This window comes from Pyrus communis, chromosome 16, assembly GCF_041283825.1.
Source record: "Pyrus communis isolate YQ-2024b chromosome 16, ASM4128382v1, whole genome shotgun sequence".
Taxonomy (NCBI): domain Eukaryota; kingdom Viridiplantae; phylum Streptophyta; class Magnoliopsida; order Rosales; family Rosaceae; genus Pyrus; species Pyrus communis.
In genome coordinates, this window is record NC_142580.1 from 3409566 (window position 1) to 3424539 (window position 14974).

At 34.9% G+C, this 14974-nt stretch overlaps 1 protein-coding gene across 1 annotated transcript; it reads left to right on the plus strand.

The window, feature by feature from the left end:
• The first annotated feature begins 9496 nt into the window (after nucleotides 1-9496).
• Nucleotides 9497-14106, plus strand: LOC137731938 (squamosa promoter-binding-like protein 6). Its single transcript, XM_068471200.2, has 5 exons — nucleotides 9497-9680; nucleotides 10430-11103; nucleotides 11898-12034; nucleotides 12841-13611; nucleotides 13848-14106. The coding sequence occupies exons 2-4, from the start codon at nucleotides 10481-10483 to the stop codon at nucleotides 13605-13607; spliced, it is 1527 nt and encodes a 508-aa protein (XP_068327301.1). The 5' UTR covers nucleotides 9497-9680; nucleotides 10430-10480; the 3' UTR covers nucleotides 13608-13611; nucleotides 13848-14106.
• The last annotated feature ends 868 nt before the right edge of the window (nucleotides 14107-14974 follow it).

Here is a 14974-nt window from a genome sequence, read left to right on the forward strand (position 1 = left end):
TTTCCTACAATTTTCTTTTTAATTACTCTCATATTAAACTTCCATTGGCCTTTTTTTCTATGTATGTACAGTTGAGAATGTTTCTGCTTTTACTTTACTTTTGGCGATATATATTAAGATTTTTAGTATGCTTCGACATATCCTAGTTTTTGCTACTTTTTTACTGTTAGATTCTTATATTTCATGACTAATATCTAAGGGCTAGAAATCTATAAGATCCACTAGAATATATTTAAAAAATTTGGCATAGATCAGCATTGGTCACAAATGTTTATGTGGAGTGCTGGAAAATCAGAAGCCTCAGAAGTGCAGCAGTTTTGGTGGGGCTTGACTAGATTAGATTGTGCCATGCCGATTTCGATGATCAGAATTTTATATGAGATGTTCCACTACTAGATTCATGGAGAAACAACGCATCATAACTCACACCATGTGAAGTTCATTCCTATTACTTTTCATTATCACTTTGTACAAAGAAGCGCAATCATGTTTATTGTTAATTATTTTCGTGTGGGTTCACAGCTCTGCATGTTTGATATGTGCATGTAAATATTTTAGTTTTGATTTTAAAAATTTGGAAATATAATCGCTTAAGCAGTTTCTCAATGCTTGAATCTTCTTCAAGTGGTCAAAATTGACTAGCCTCTTCGCGCAAAGCTCGAACCACCCTCAACCCCCCTCGGGTTGTTGAAATTCTAAAACTCTGTAAAAGTTCCACATGTCCAGAGTTTGGCTGGTTTCTAAAATTCTCCATAAATATACAAAGTATATATTGTTAAGATTTGCACAAGCTGTGTATAACTATTTCTGGAATATGAGATCTAAACTTTGGATTCAATGGGAGCAAGAAAGAAGAAAGAGAGAGTGCTGCAAAATGGGCTCAATACTGCAACATTCTAACCGTTGCAGCTGACTGCTCAGATTTCGTCCCATCAGCATGTTTTACATCAATCTTCATGACCATTCAAGTCATAAGCCATGACACATGAAATTACAGGGTATATAAGCTCTGCAACATGAAAATTGATCTAAGCCTTTCGCTTGGCATATGAGAACAAGTGACTACAATCAAAATATGTTACACAAGAAGACAAATACCAATTAAGTTAACTTATTTACAATAAATTAGTAAAGCAATTTAACTCTTAACATATATTTTGTTTAGTATAAGTGTACGTTCACTATATATGTTTAAAACCATCAACTTGATACAAAAATTTATTTAGACCATGAATTATTTACACTAAAGAATAAGAAAAAAAACTGAACTTACATACACGGAGATTAAACATGAACACCCTCATGTCACATATTTCACTTTAACATACATGCGGGACATAGAATGGATAGTAAATTGATTTTGATTTCATGGAGGTATGGGAAAAAGCATTAAAGTTTAATAAGATCCTTACTGCGGGAACATTTTCTTCTATCTTTTGTCAGACTCACGCTCGAATAATTAAGATAAGATGTTGATATACATAATCAAATTCACTTCTGTCTAATCAAATAATCAACAGTAAAAGGCAATTAATTAAGCCTCACACTATTTTCTCAGCATAACGACATCTAGATTCTAGAAAAAGCCAAATTAACGCCCTTTTAAGATCAGTTGAGGACAATTATTCAACACTAATACAGCCAAAAGTACTTTTTTATATTTTTCCTTTATATTTTATTATTTTCTTGGTGCTGAGGCAGCAAGCGCATATTTTATGATCCAAATGGTTAATTTGCAATTAAGATTTAAAAGCAGCCCTAACAGGTTAAATTAAGAGTATTGTTATACTTCTCTCAATTTTTGATCGTTGGATCGAATAAATTGAAGATGATTAATAGAAAAAAATTAATACAAGGGTAGAGAATGCAAAAATGATTATGTGAACAATAATATTCTAATTTAAACCACTGAGGGCAAGTCAACTGTGACTAGCTGGGGGCAAGGTAATGTCAATTTGGAGAAGGATATGTCTCCCATCTACCCACCGAAGCAGGTGAACCGGTGTATTGGCCTTTCACTGGCTCATCCCTTGATGCGTCTAGCTAACTTAAAAGACAATTAATCAAGCCATGATTTGCCAAATTCGAAGGCTGCATCACATACTCGTAGGAGAGAAACTTTGGGACAACTCTTAAATGGGATGGTATTAAGTAAAAAAAAATACAAAGAGTTTTATATATTTGTGAGAAGTGTCCTGCACATGGCGCAGTTCGGCATCCTTACTCATGTTTTAAAAAGTATGTTCGTGTCAACAATATAATTTTTTGTTGTAGAATCTGGTTGACCCATGTTATGAGTACAATATACACAAAAAGATATATCCTTAATTATAATGCAGTTTCTCTCATACTTGTATCTGTATAAATGTGTGAACACAACGCATGTTGAAGAAAGTATTAAAATTGGAGCTTGGGATTGATCATGAATCATGGCCCTTTTGGATATAGCCTTTAAGAAAGAATGAGGACTGAAAAATGATTCATAGGCAACGAAAATGCTTATTAAAGGGCAAATGATGCATGGGGCACCAAAAGGTCCCAACCAAAGCATGTAACTGTAACTACCAGAGTGAGTGGAAGGAGGGCCCATACTTATTACTCAAATAAATCAAATGTTACACTAATGATAAACATCTTGCTTTCCCTTGTACCCAATCAATTCTCCTTTCTTTTGTAAAAGGCATCTGCAAAGTAAGAACCCAAGCTCCCCATAACCACTTCACAATAATGGCATTATCCCAGTATCAAATCCATGCTGGCTCCACTTTTTGAACCTTCCCATACACAATTAAATGCGAGAGAAACTTACGGATAACGTGTTACTTACATATTTTTCTCTCTCGATCTCTCATCACGAACGGTTAGCAGATAAGATGTTACTCAAAAGGACAGGAAGAAAGAATGTAGAGGCATGAACAGAAGACCAAGCACATGAGCCTCCAGAAAACTTAACCCAGCTAGCTAGCTAGCTACATATTCCATATATATAAAGTTTCAAGATGCATTAGAATCTTTTGATCGTTGTGTGTTTTTCCAACCACTTCTGGTAAACTAAAGCAATGACAGTCGACATTGTTAATTTATTTCCACATGTGGAAGGTTCCTCAAGGCTCCAGCCAGCTACAAATGTTTTGATATCCATAGCCAGTTACAAGCACACATGCAATATCTTGAGTGCTCAAAAGACATGCCATCTTTTGGAACTATAGGTCAGGAGAATTGAAAGAGTTTGATAGTTTGTCTAGCTATCTTATGACTGAGACATTGCAACTGCAGACATAATATCAGGTGTGAATTTAAATATGAAGACCCACTGTAATTGATTTTTGGCCTCAAACTCAAATTATGTACAACAATTTGTATTAATCGTAGCAAACAAGATAGAATGATCATTCAAAATTTGACATCACGTAATGAGCGAGACACTCATGTTATATCACATCACCGGATAAATTATTGTTGGGAAATCTGAATGCACTAACATTTATTGTATTTAGATAGTATCCAATTATTTTAATTAAAAAACTGATCGTTATCTAACCGAATAGCCCAAAAAATTTCAAAAATCAAAGAAAATAATACAACCACAACCCATTATCTGAAACTAAAGAGAAAAATTAATTAAAAATACTTCACTGACCTGGGTCCTGGCCATCACAGCCTTTGTGCATTCCAGATAGCATCAACTGCTCTCCTTTCCTGATCTTCCTCATAGCCCAAATTGCCCCACAATATACGGTCATTCCCTTCTGTTCCAAGTTCCAACACATCATACTTATCCATGAAGGTAGGGCACGGCCACCCATTAGTTCAAATGTTCAGTGACAAAATTAGGATTTTACCAAAATTAGGGTTTGATAGAAAAGAAAGGTTCGATTTTGTTTTTATCTTTTTCACAGGGGACTTATCACGGACGCCGAAGAGAGATGGATAACTGTCCCGACCTAATGTACCATATATGAAAAAAATAGGCTATGTTACCTGAGCTTTTGGGCACGCGCAAATTCTACCCACAAATTTGTGTTAATATGTCGTGGCAAGTATGCTAAAACAGAGCCGGTAACCTTAACAACTACATCCATGAGGTATCGTTTGGTATGTAGACGGGACGGGGCGCGACGGAACGGAACGGGACGGGACGGGACGGGACGGAACGGAACGGAGCGGGAGCAAAGATGCCTTCGGATGGAAACAAGGAGGAAGAAGAAGGAGACGGAGATGTTATAATTTTGTGTTCCATGGATGTGGAACGAGTCGTTTCAGGGGGGGTGAGGCGGAACGAAAATTCACCCAAAACTCATCCTGTGGAACAGCTCGTTCCACCCGTTTTAGGCGCACCAAACGTGGGACGGAACGCCTTGTCCCACTCTATTTCGTCCCGTCCCACGTACCAAACGGTACCTGAAGCTCGCATTCGTATAAGGAGTTTCAAACTTTTTTAGCTTTCCGCTACATTAATTCCTTGGGGTTAACACATTCTTTTTTTAATGGGAAAGTCTCTGTGTGTGTCGGGTAAGAAGGCACATTGGATGAAAGCATGTAAATATGCAATGGAGTTATCACTTTTTCATGCAGGCCGGATGGTTACTGGGTTTTTAGTGAAGTCCAAGTGTGTATGGATGTAAGCTTTTTAGTCACAGAAATTGGGCTGAGTAATCCTCTCTAGTCTTGGCCCGTGCGACTACGCACTCTCCCAAAACCACATGAAAATTTGCCAATTAGGCCTTTGTGACACATGTTTGGAGTCCTTGACATAATGCCATCACAATGTTCACTAGTACCTCTTTCTCCCCACAAAATCAAACCGGCCTCTCATCATATAAGAAACATCATCTTTTTGCCACAAACAAATTAGGGTTCGTGTAACAGTACTTTTAAAATGAATAAAAACGTTTTTAATAAAAATAATTTTAGAACCAATTCTTAGTAAAATGATAAGTGAATTCTGAAAAAATATTTTATTACTTCATGCAAAAAACACATAACTGATGATTCTTACAGAAAGCATTTTTAAGTGCTTTTAGATACCAAAACATTTTCAGCCATTTCAAAGTAGTTCCAAACAAACCCTTACACACTACAAACATGTTCAAATCAAATGTTCCAAATGACAATTAAGAGGGGTGTATAAAAAATAAAAATGAGCGTTTGGATAGCACTACTGTATGAGTTAATCTAACTATTTTTGTTGTTTGATTTTATTTTGTATGTGTGTGAATAGCACTACCGTATGAGTTACTCTTTCTATTTTTGTTGTTAAATTTTTATTTAAATGTACAAAATAAAATTTAACAAATAAAAAACTTGAGGCAATTATAGATCATAGGGAGCAATTCTGATTGGTCAATAAAAATATGTTTCAATGTGATTTCTTTTTTATTTTTCCTTTGTTTAGTCAATTTATCATGATAAGTGAAGAGGGATAAAGTCATCTTGTGTTGATTATTTTCTAAATGTAAATTTTCTAATTCTAAATGTGAAAAAGGAATTAATTAATTAATCAAATTTTGTAAAGCTTCATGAAGTGCTTTATACACTCTATATGCTCCAATGCGGAAGAGGATCCTTTTCGGATCTAATTTGTGGGGATTTTAAGAATTCTCATATCCTACCCATTTATCGTACATCGTACGGATAATTTCTGTTAAATACTTTTTGTATTTAATTTTAAATATAAAAAAAAATAAAATAATTTTTAATTACACGATATACAATAAATAATTAAAACATAGAAATCTTTAAGATCTCTATAAAGTAGATCCTATGAAATCCAATTCCCTCCTATGCATCGAAACATTTGTAAAAATATCAGCGTACACACCTAACACATGAAAAATAAAGGGGTGTAATATCCAAACATCTCATTTTACTTCTCACACACGTTTTTAATTTTCGACCGTCGAATCGGATGAATTGAAGAAGATCAATGGACAGAAATTATTAAGGAGTATACAAAAAATAAAATGAAATGTGTGGATAGCACAATTCAAAACAAAATATTTGTGCTTTGGTCATTTTCAAAGTTTAGTTCATATTCGTTTCGAGTCCCATGTTCCAGCTTTTCCAGACTGAAAGGGACACGCGTCACATATCCACAGCATAACACGATGGTTTTCTGTCTTATCTTTTGATTCTTATCCCGTCACCGTCTGTCAACCTCACAGTAAGCTACACGGTAAAAATGTTAGAAGAAGCTACTTTTTGTAAACAGTAAAATCTTGACATAAGCAATCATTAATTGCCTCATCTAATTTAGAAGATTAAGAGGCATTCGTAGGTGAGAAATGTAGATTTTCTCAAAACGAGATATTTTACAAATTCTTTGTCATATAATATTTTAATGTTAATTTGTGTTTTCTAATTTTTTGTTATATAATACTTTAGATTTTCTAATTTGTTGTCATATAATACTTTAGCTTTTCTACTTTTTCTTCCGACATTCAATCTATCATTGTCACTTGATGTCCTTCCGACATTCTTCACGTGACAATGACGATTGAATGTCAGAAGAAAAATTAGAAAATCTAACGTTAAGGAAGAATTCGGCTAATTAAAAGAGTTTAGGAGTGTAATTAACTAAAATTAAAGTTTAAGAGAAAAATTAACAGCACCTTAGAGGGTGGTCCCCCTTTCTCGCATAAAAGCAATCAGAATTCAAATATGCCGCGTTTTACTAGGAAGGATCAAACTCAAGAGATAAATTAATGAATATCTCCAAGATTAATTACAACCTTCAGTGAGTCATGTTAGTTTTGACTAATCAACCTTCAAAAGAAGTTGATATTTTGATTATTTGACAAATGATTAAGTGCCACACACCGTCTTTTGTTAATGATAGACTATTCATTAAAATACATCAAATATAAGTGATCGAGCATTCTTTGATTGTTAAGGGATCACGAAAATTAGTAAAAAAAATTCAAGTGATAAGGATAATATTTTTGGATTAGTTAATTTATAATGCATATACAATCTTCGATTTCCTTAATTTAATTAAAAAGTCTAATTAGAAAATATTGATTTCATGATTGAAGGAATTGATTTCATGATCGGACATGTCCAATAAATAATTTTTTAATAAAAAGACATGTCCAATAATGCTATAATATATTGTTTGTCGGTGCGAAAAAACATTATGTGTCACACCTTAAGATGTCCCATGTGAATGTGGACAAAGAGGCACCAATTGCATAGAGATAGAGAGGCATGCTTGGCAACATCAGACTGTCCCCCATCAAATGGTTCACCAATTCATAGATGAAATGGGTCACATCGCCACTTGCCAACAAATATGTTATGTATCTAAAATTATAATTCAATACCAATAGAGCCACATCCCTTAGCATTTACCAACACTTTGTATAGTTTTGTAAATGAGGTTCCTCTTCGGATTCTTTTTGTAGGAATCTTAAGTATCTTCATATTTTAATCGTTCATCGTATATCGTGTGGTTAATTTTTGTTAAGTATTATTTGTGTTTAATTTTAAATAAACAGATTAAAATGATCTCTAACTGCACGATGTACGATGAATAATTGAGATGTGAAGATCCCTAAAATCCCTACAATTTGAATCTAGATGGAATCCAAATCCAGGCAAACTAGCTATTCAATTTATATAGATACAAAGCCGATATACCTTTATTTTGACACCAAAAACCTAATTATGTTGTTGCTCACCTCTCTCATGTCTCTCTCCCATCAATTGAATTAGTACTAGTCGAAGAAATGGAAATTCTAGCATTTGGTTGATGATAAATGTGAAATGAAAAAAAAAAAAACAAGAGGGATTGTTGTTGGGAATGAAATTCAGTTATTTGGACTTATTTTCACAAAAAAATAGAGAGATGAATTGATATAAATAACCAATTCGATAATGAAGTTATCGACAATGAGATCAAATCTATGGAACTTACTACAATACTTACATATTCAATACAATCATCATTTGACGGTCATATATAATTCATATGAAAATATATGCATATATATTTGATACAATCACTATCTAACTGTTGAGATGATGATTATATTAAATATATGTAAATTGTAGACCAACACATGGCATTCGGGCACTAAAATGTAACAATTGAAGGTAAATTCCTTTTTTTATGTACAAACTATTAACAATTTGGACCATTGATTAATTGATTGGATACAAATCTCACAATGTAATAACATATAAAGTACTAGTTTGGTACTGATGTGCTTTTATAAAAAGTGGGTATAAAAAAAGCTATGCTCAAAAAGGTGTTTGGTAAACACTTAAAAACAACTTATTTTCACAGTTTTGAGTGAAAAAAGCTAAAAACGTGAAGCAACAAAAATGAGCTTATTCTCATAGCACAGCATAATCAATTTTTTTTTCAAAGCACAACAATACCAAATCAGTCAAAAGTACAATTTGATGAAAACACAAGTCAAATTCAAACCCTTTAGAGGACTAGGGATGGGCAACGGTTATAGTGGACGGGTAACCGCGGTTATTTACCTATAACCGTTTATGCTCATACCCGTATAACCGTTTACCCGTTGGGTAATTGTCTAAACGGTTATACCCATACCTATAACCGTTTATAAACGGTTAACCATACCCATAATCGTATACCCATTTTACTGTAACCGTTTAATATCCATTTACCCATTTTAACCCGTTTATCTTTTTTTTTATTTTTTAACCAATACCCCTTTTTCACCCGTCATGTTTTTTAACAACTTGAAAATTAAAAAACAAAAAATTGTTATATATATATTTTTTTTTTGACAATTAAACACCGTTATAAATACATTCATCATAAATTTCCATATTTTAATTTTTTAAGTCCTTATACCATTCCAATAATTGAAATTACAGTTTACGGACGATATTTTTAATTGTTAACAATGAAGGTAATATAATATTTGCAAAGTATTATTGGGTTACGAAAATTGTTTCGAAGACAAGTCAGTCAATTTCATGGTTACCAGTAAGGAATTTAAATTAATTTGGCGAATTTCTTGTGGATGAGAATCATCATTCCTGCAGCAGTGTTATTGAGAGAAGGACCGATGAATTCCTTGCTAATTTATTGGGTGCTAAGTATTATTGGACCGAGAACATGGTTTGTGTTAATTTTACATATATAAAATAAATGGATAAACGGTTACCCGTTTATAACCGCGGTTAATATTCATAACCACCCATTTAAATTTCACGGGTAAATGGTTATACCCATAACATTTTATTTATCTAAACAGTTACCCATAACTGTAACCGTGAAATTTAAATAGACTGGTAACCGCGTGTATTTCGTCCATCCCTCTAAAGGGACACATAATTAAATGAATTGATTACCTAAATTAACTTTAACCCCAATTGTTTGGAGGGAAAATGAACAAAGGGGAAAGCAAATCCTCCACTTTGTCCCTGTAATAACAAGGAAAAGAGATGGACAAAAATGGAATTTTACATCATTTTAATTTTCTATTCTTAAAAACTAGAAAAGACCTCGAGGCATGCTTTTGGTCAGTCGTTGAGAATTCTGTTGACTCACAATCATAGTGTATCTGCTTCGACCTCACCAAAAACCTGGAAATTATTCTCTCTCTCTCCCTCCCTCCCTCTCCCTCTCCCTCTCCCTTTCTCTCTCTCTCTCTCACCACTCGCTCGCTTCGTGCCTTGATTCTTGTTGGTTTCATTTGGTATGCAAAATCCATCCTTTTCAGATGTCTTTTTTTCCATTTTATATTCTGTTTGGTTCCCGAGAAACTGTAGGAAAACGAGCAGAAATTTTTCAACAGCCATTTTGTTTCGCATATATAATTTTTTAGTATCGAAAACCCACAGACGTGAAATGGGTTTTAAGTTGTTTCTTGAAATGGGTATTATGTATTATTTTCTCTGCTTCTTCAAAAATTGAAAAAAAATGTCATCTTTTCACTGCTTCTTCTTACTCGTAGTTTTTTGACAGAAAAATTTGAGCTTGGACATTTCATTTTCTTTGGGTGATTTCAAATGTGAAAGTCGGTGGAAGATGTAATTCTATAATCTGGGTATATTTTGGTTTGAGTTTTGAGGCTCTGTTTGGTTGCTGAGAAAATCGATGAGAGCGAAAGTATGGAATGAAGCATTAAACTTAATTATCTCATAAAAATCAAAATCAAAACTTCCCCTTTTTCTACTTTGTTCCTGTGATTGCTCTGCAGCCAAAAAAAGAAATGATTTTCTTGTTACTACTTAATTAGGGAAGCAGTGGTTTCATCTTCTTGTTTGATGGGTTTGTTTAATTTCATGCAGTATCCTGGCTGTGTTTTTTCTTGGCATCTCTAAATTTTTTATTAATTGATGTTTATTGCTTTGATTGTTGATATTATTTGCCTGCATTTCCTATTCTTGTGATTTATTTAGAAACGGAAATTAATGGACCTTTTTCTTTTGTGAATTGTGGTAGGAATTTAACATTGCTGCAGAAAACTGCTTGAATTAGATTCTGTTTCTACCTATGGAGTCCTGGAGTTTTGGTTCAGAAGAGAAAGGGTTTTTGTTTCCGGAAGAAATCGATATACCAACTGATGCATTTTCAAGGAATACTAGAAAAGCATTCCTGGACTTGGATGACAAAACTTGCTTTAATTTTGGCAAGGAATCAGTTGACAGCGTGGGGTTCATGGATTTGGGGTTCCCTGATATTAACCAAGGAGTGGAAATCTTGAATGGTGTGGTTTGTAATGATTCTAGTTATAATTCTGTAGCTTCACCGAGTTGTTTGATTAGTTCAAATTCATCTTTTGGTGAGGGAGAATCCGGGTCGAAGTTTTCAGGCCCTGTGACTGAATGCAGTAGTATGGATTCATCAATGATTGCTTTGAAGCTAGGGAGCTTGGCTGATAGCAGAGGTGGGCAGAATATTCAGCATTCGATTTCTACAGAGAGGTCAAAAAAAGCTGGCAATGGCCCGAGGAGTTTGTACCATCCCGCTCCCACCTGCCAGGTACATGGGTGTAACATGGATCTTACCTTCTCAAAGGATTACCACAAGAGGCATAGGGTTTGTGATGCTCACTCCAAGACTGCCGTAGTGATTGTTAATGGAATCGAGCAGCGGTTTTGCCAGCAGTGCAGCAGGTGGTTTTTTTTTCTTCTGAATTTTGCCTATGCATTTACTTTTACTTTGCTTGTCCTTAAATGTTTATAGAATGTTATACTGGCATATGATCATAGGAAGATTAGTGTTAATTCGTTTCCTAATTTTGTATCCGGAATAAACCTGCGAATCCCAGTTCTTATTTCTGAGGTTAAGTGCTGACTTCCTATGTTGATCATGATTTATGAGGAGTAAAAACATGTCAGTAAGTATATATGAAATGTGAAATAGAGTTGAGGAAAGTTATTTTGCAGATTCAGAATTTCACCTCATTATTGGTCATAGGATTTGGCACATAGTAGGATCTCATACGCATTGTGAGGGATCGATTCCCAGACACTCCATTTGATGATTGAAAATCGTAAGAAAAATATAATTCTTTCTCCACAAACAAAAGAGGAAATTTGTATCTTTTTTATTCAACTTCAGCTTCAGCCTCGACCTTTATATAACATTTATGAGATTCCATGCTTTTTTTTTTTTCTTTTTCAAATGCGTTAGTGATACTCAAATAAATCCTAGGACTTTGATTGGACAGTGATATGATCTTCTCCCAGTCCAAATAGGAAGCTCTCTCTAACCTCTACACGTCTAAGATTCCGTGTGATATGAACTAAATGAGTTTTTTTGAGCTTCAGAAAATTCGAGTTTTATTTGCTCCAGTGTAGGTTTTCAACTTTGACATGGTTTTAATTGACATGTGATTTTGAATATCAAAGTGCTTAATTGTTACAAGTGGTTTGAAGTATGAACAAGGGCATTTTTCTGTGATTAGGTTTCATCTTCTTGCTGAATTTGATGATGTGAAGCGCAGTTGTCGTAGGCGCCTAGCTGGCCACAACCTTCGCCGAAGGAAGCCTCTACTAGATACCCTCGATTGTAAACCGCATAAGTTGATCCGGACATGTCAAGGTATGAACATCCCCGTATATTCAATCTGCTTGTGACACGCCTCGCACTAACCCAGCTGAATTTATTATTTTCTTCTAAAATGTACTCTCTGTTCTTCTTTAAATCTGCCGCAATGCTTACCAAGCCAGAACTTTGACGGATTTTTCACCGATGGAACTTTCAGTAAGAAGGAAAAAGAAATCGAAAATGATCCATGTTACTTTTGTCACAAGAGGACTAAACAGCCTTAGCATTTTCGTAAGATCGCAAGATTCTAGAACCATGTTTGATGCATATAGTTTCATAAAAATGGTAATGGAATAACCTTGCTGTCTGAGCATGTCTGTGGTTGGAATTTAGAGATAAGAGAAGATAACTTTTATGCTATTCTTTTCTCCCACTACATGTCTTTACCTATAATATGCTATTTTGAAAGAAAAAAACCTTTTGAGCTAACAAGGTTAAAAGGGTGTGGCCACATCAGCCACCCACAGAGATTCTTTCAATTCTCTCCATCCACAGATTTTTGTGAAGTTAGTTTTGGAGCTTCTAAAAGGAATACACAGCATAAATCGGCATTAAGGATTAAAGCGTGTGCAAACAGTATCATTCTCAAAACATTCGATAAGAACATAATAAAAAGGCACTTGTTATGCAGATGAATATATATCTTCTGTCTAGGAATCCACATTCATACAGGAATCGTTTATAAAAGTATCTATCTTAAAACACTCAAGAAGTAATATGTGATCTGTAGAACTAATTGCATGATAGGATGACTTCATGAACTATGTTTTTTACGGTTGGCTTTTATATTGTATTTGCAGGAAACGGGTATATGGGAAGCTCCTTTCCGAAGGGCACACCCTCTGTTTTTTCGGATAAACTTCCAGATGGCTGCATTCTGTATCCAGAATATGAGCAAGCTAACCAATATGGAAATGTCAAATCTGAAGACGGGTCAACCTATGGTCAGTCTGTAACACCCATACCAAACAGGCAGTTTATCCCAAAATCATTCCACCATCTGCCTGGCCTTGGCAAACAGTTTGCTCCAGGAATTCCCTCGTCAGGAAATGAATACTCTATCTTTGATACAGCATCAAATACTCAGAAAGCATTTGGGGCTTCAAACTCCAGCTGTGCTCTCTCTCTTCTGTCAGCTCAACCGCATAACTTATCAAGCAATTCAGCCGGAGTTCAAGTGCCTAACCCCCTGATCAATCAAAGAGCCTATCACTGTTTTGGTCAACTTAATGAAAAGACTTCGAGGGTAAACTCCATGGAAAATTGTGGACGAAACAGGACCTACCCGTTTAGTAAGAAATCTATGGGAGCCAACCACATGGAATCAGCAAACATTTCTGATTCTAGTCATGCTGCTGACTTCCAACTTCACACAGACAGGGCTTATCATGTGTCAGATTGCTTGAGTGCCAAGTATTGTGTTTCTCCTGAATGCGGAACAACTTTTGATTTGCTTCAATTGTCATCACACCTTCAGAGAGTGGAGCATGAGAGGAACTTTCTCCAAGTAAAGCAGGAAAATGGAAAATTCTACTGTTTCCCGACAGGCATGCAAGCAACAATGTGATTATGTGAGTGTTTCCACTAATTAGAATCTCTGTCCTTGTTTCTTTTATCACACCTTGTCAAGCATTCCCAGCTTGAAAAGTTCATCCGAAATTGAGCAGCAGCATAATAGAGATAAATGTTGTATGCATTAGGGATGAAATAAGAACCATGAAATTGCTGGCTACATCTCCACGTTTATGTAACTTTATGCAGGATATTCGTGCGGATTTGATTAAAAACGGTGTTAACGAATGTGCAGGTTGCTGGAGGCAGTTTGGATCTTCAGCATCAGAATTCCAACATTTCCACAGAGAGGCTGGTAGAAACTTTAGATACCATTGGTAGCAACACTCTGTTCCGAACGGAAAATATAGCTATCTAGTTTTGATGTGGTAAAAGGCTAAAAGCTATGTAAGCTGGATTTTTGTAAGTTGCTATAGATGCCTTTATGTTAATTATCTGCAAACTTTTACGGTAATCGAGTGATTTAAGATATTATTACACTATCATTGGTCCAATTTACTGTGATGGTGTTCAAATTGCACCTGCTCTCTCTCTTTGGGCATATGGATAACTGTGGTTGATTTTGTGGAAGATATCATGCCTGATCATCGAGAAATTCTAAGCGGCAACTGCGATATAATCCCACACTAATATCACTCTGATCACAAAACATATACTTAAAAAGTGCACTATCCGTCAAATAGAGATTGCCAACTGATAAATTAGTGACATGAGTGAATCTCAAGTTAATTAGCTACATTTTTTTTTTATATAAAAGAAGGGACCAGCTGATAGCGAGGTCATGGTAGTCCAACCTTTCACGGGTCGGAAAGACTAACATAGGCATTTCAGCTTCTTCTTGAGCACCATCTTGTGATTCACAAGTATAGAAAATTGAACCCATAATCAATCGTGTAAAAACTTAAAATTTGCCCCAATCATTGAACCATCCCGTGGTAGATAATTAATTAGCTTCCTTATCGTCGGTATCTTTGTTTAATAGTTAATTATCATACAGTTGTGCTGCAGCATGATGTCCACTGTAGTTTTATACATTATCCCAAACCCTAGAATTTGTGATCACTTAACTTTAAATCACTTCCAATTAAAGCAAAAAAAGTAGAGTGGCCAAGGCTCTTATCCACCTTTCGAAGTTGAAAGCCACCAACCATTAGTGCTCACTATTCACTAATCACTCCTTTTAATTAATTATATTTATGCATTAATCTATGAGATTTGGAATGCAATCATTTGACACGTGACTAGGATCCTGCTTATTTTATATAGCACAAAAATACTCAGGAGACTCTCAAAGTAAGACTCTCTATAAATTCTTTGTCACCTCATAGTTTAACATCAATTCTCATGCTAATATTATAAAAT

Bases quoted from the DNA above. Each gene is read 5' to 3' on its own strand.
- LOC137731938 (XM_068471200.2), top strand. From the start codon at position 10,481: ATGGAGTCCTGGAGTTTTGGTTCAGAAGAGAAAGGGTTTTTGTTTCCG. The intron at 11,104-11,897 runs GTGGTTTTTTTT...TTCTGTGATTAG, and splicing joins TTTTGCCAGCAGTGCAGCAG to GTTTCATCTTCTTGCTGAAT. The intron at 12,035-12,840 runs GTATGAACATCC...TTGTATTTGCAG, and splicing joins GTTGATCCGGACATGTCAAG to GAAACGGGTATATGGGAAGC.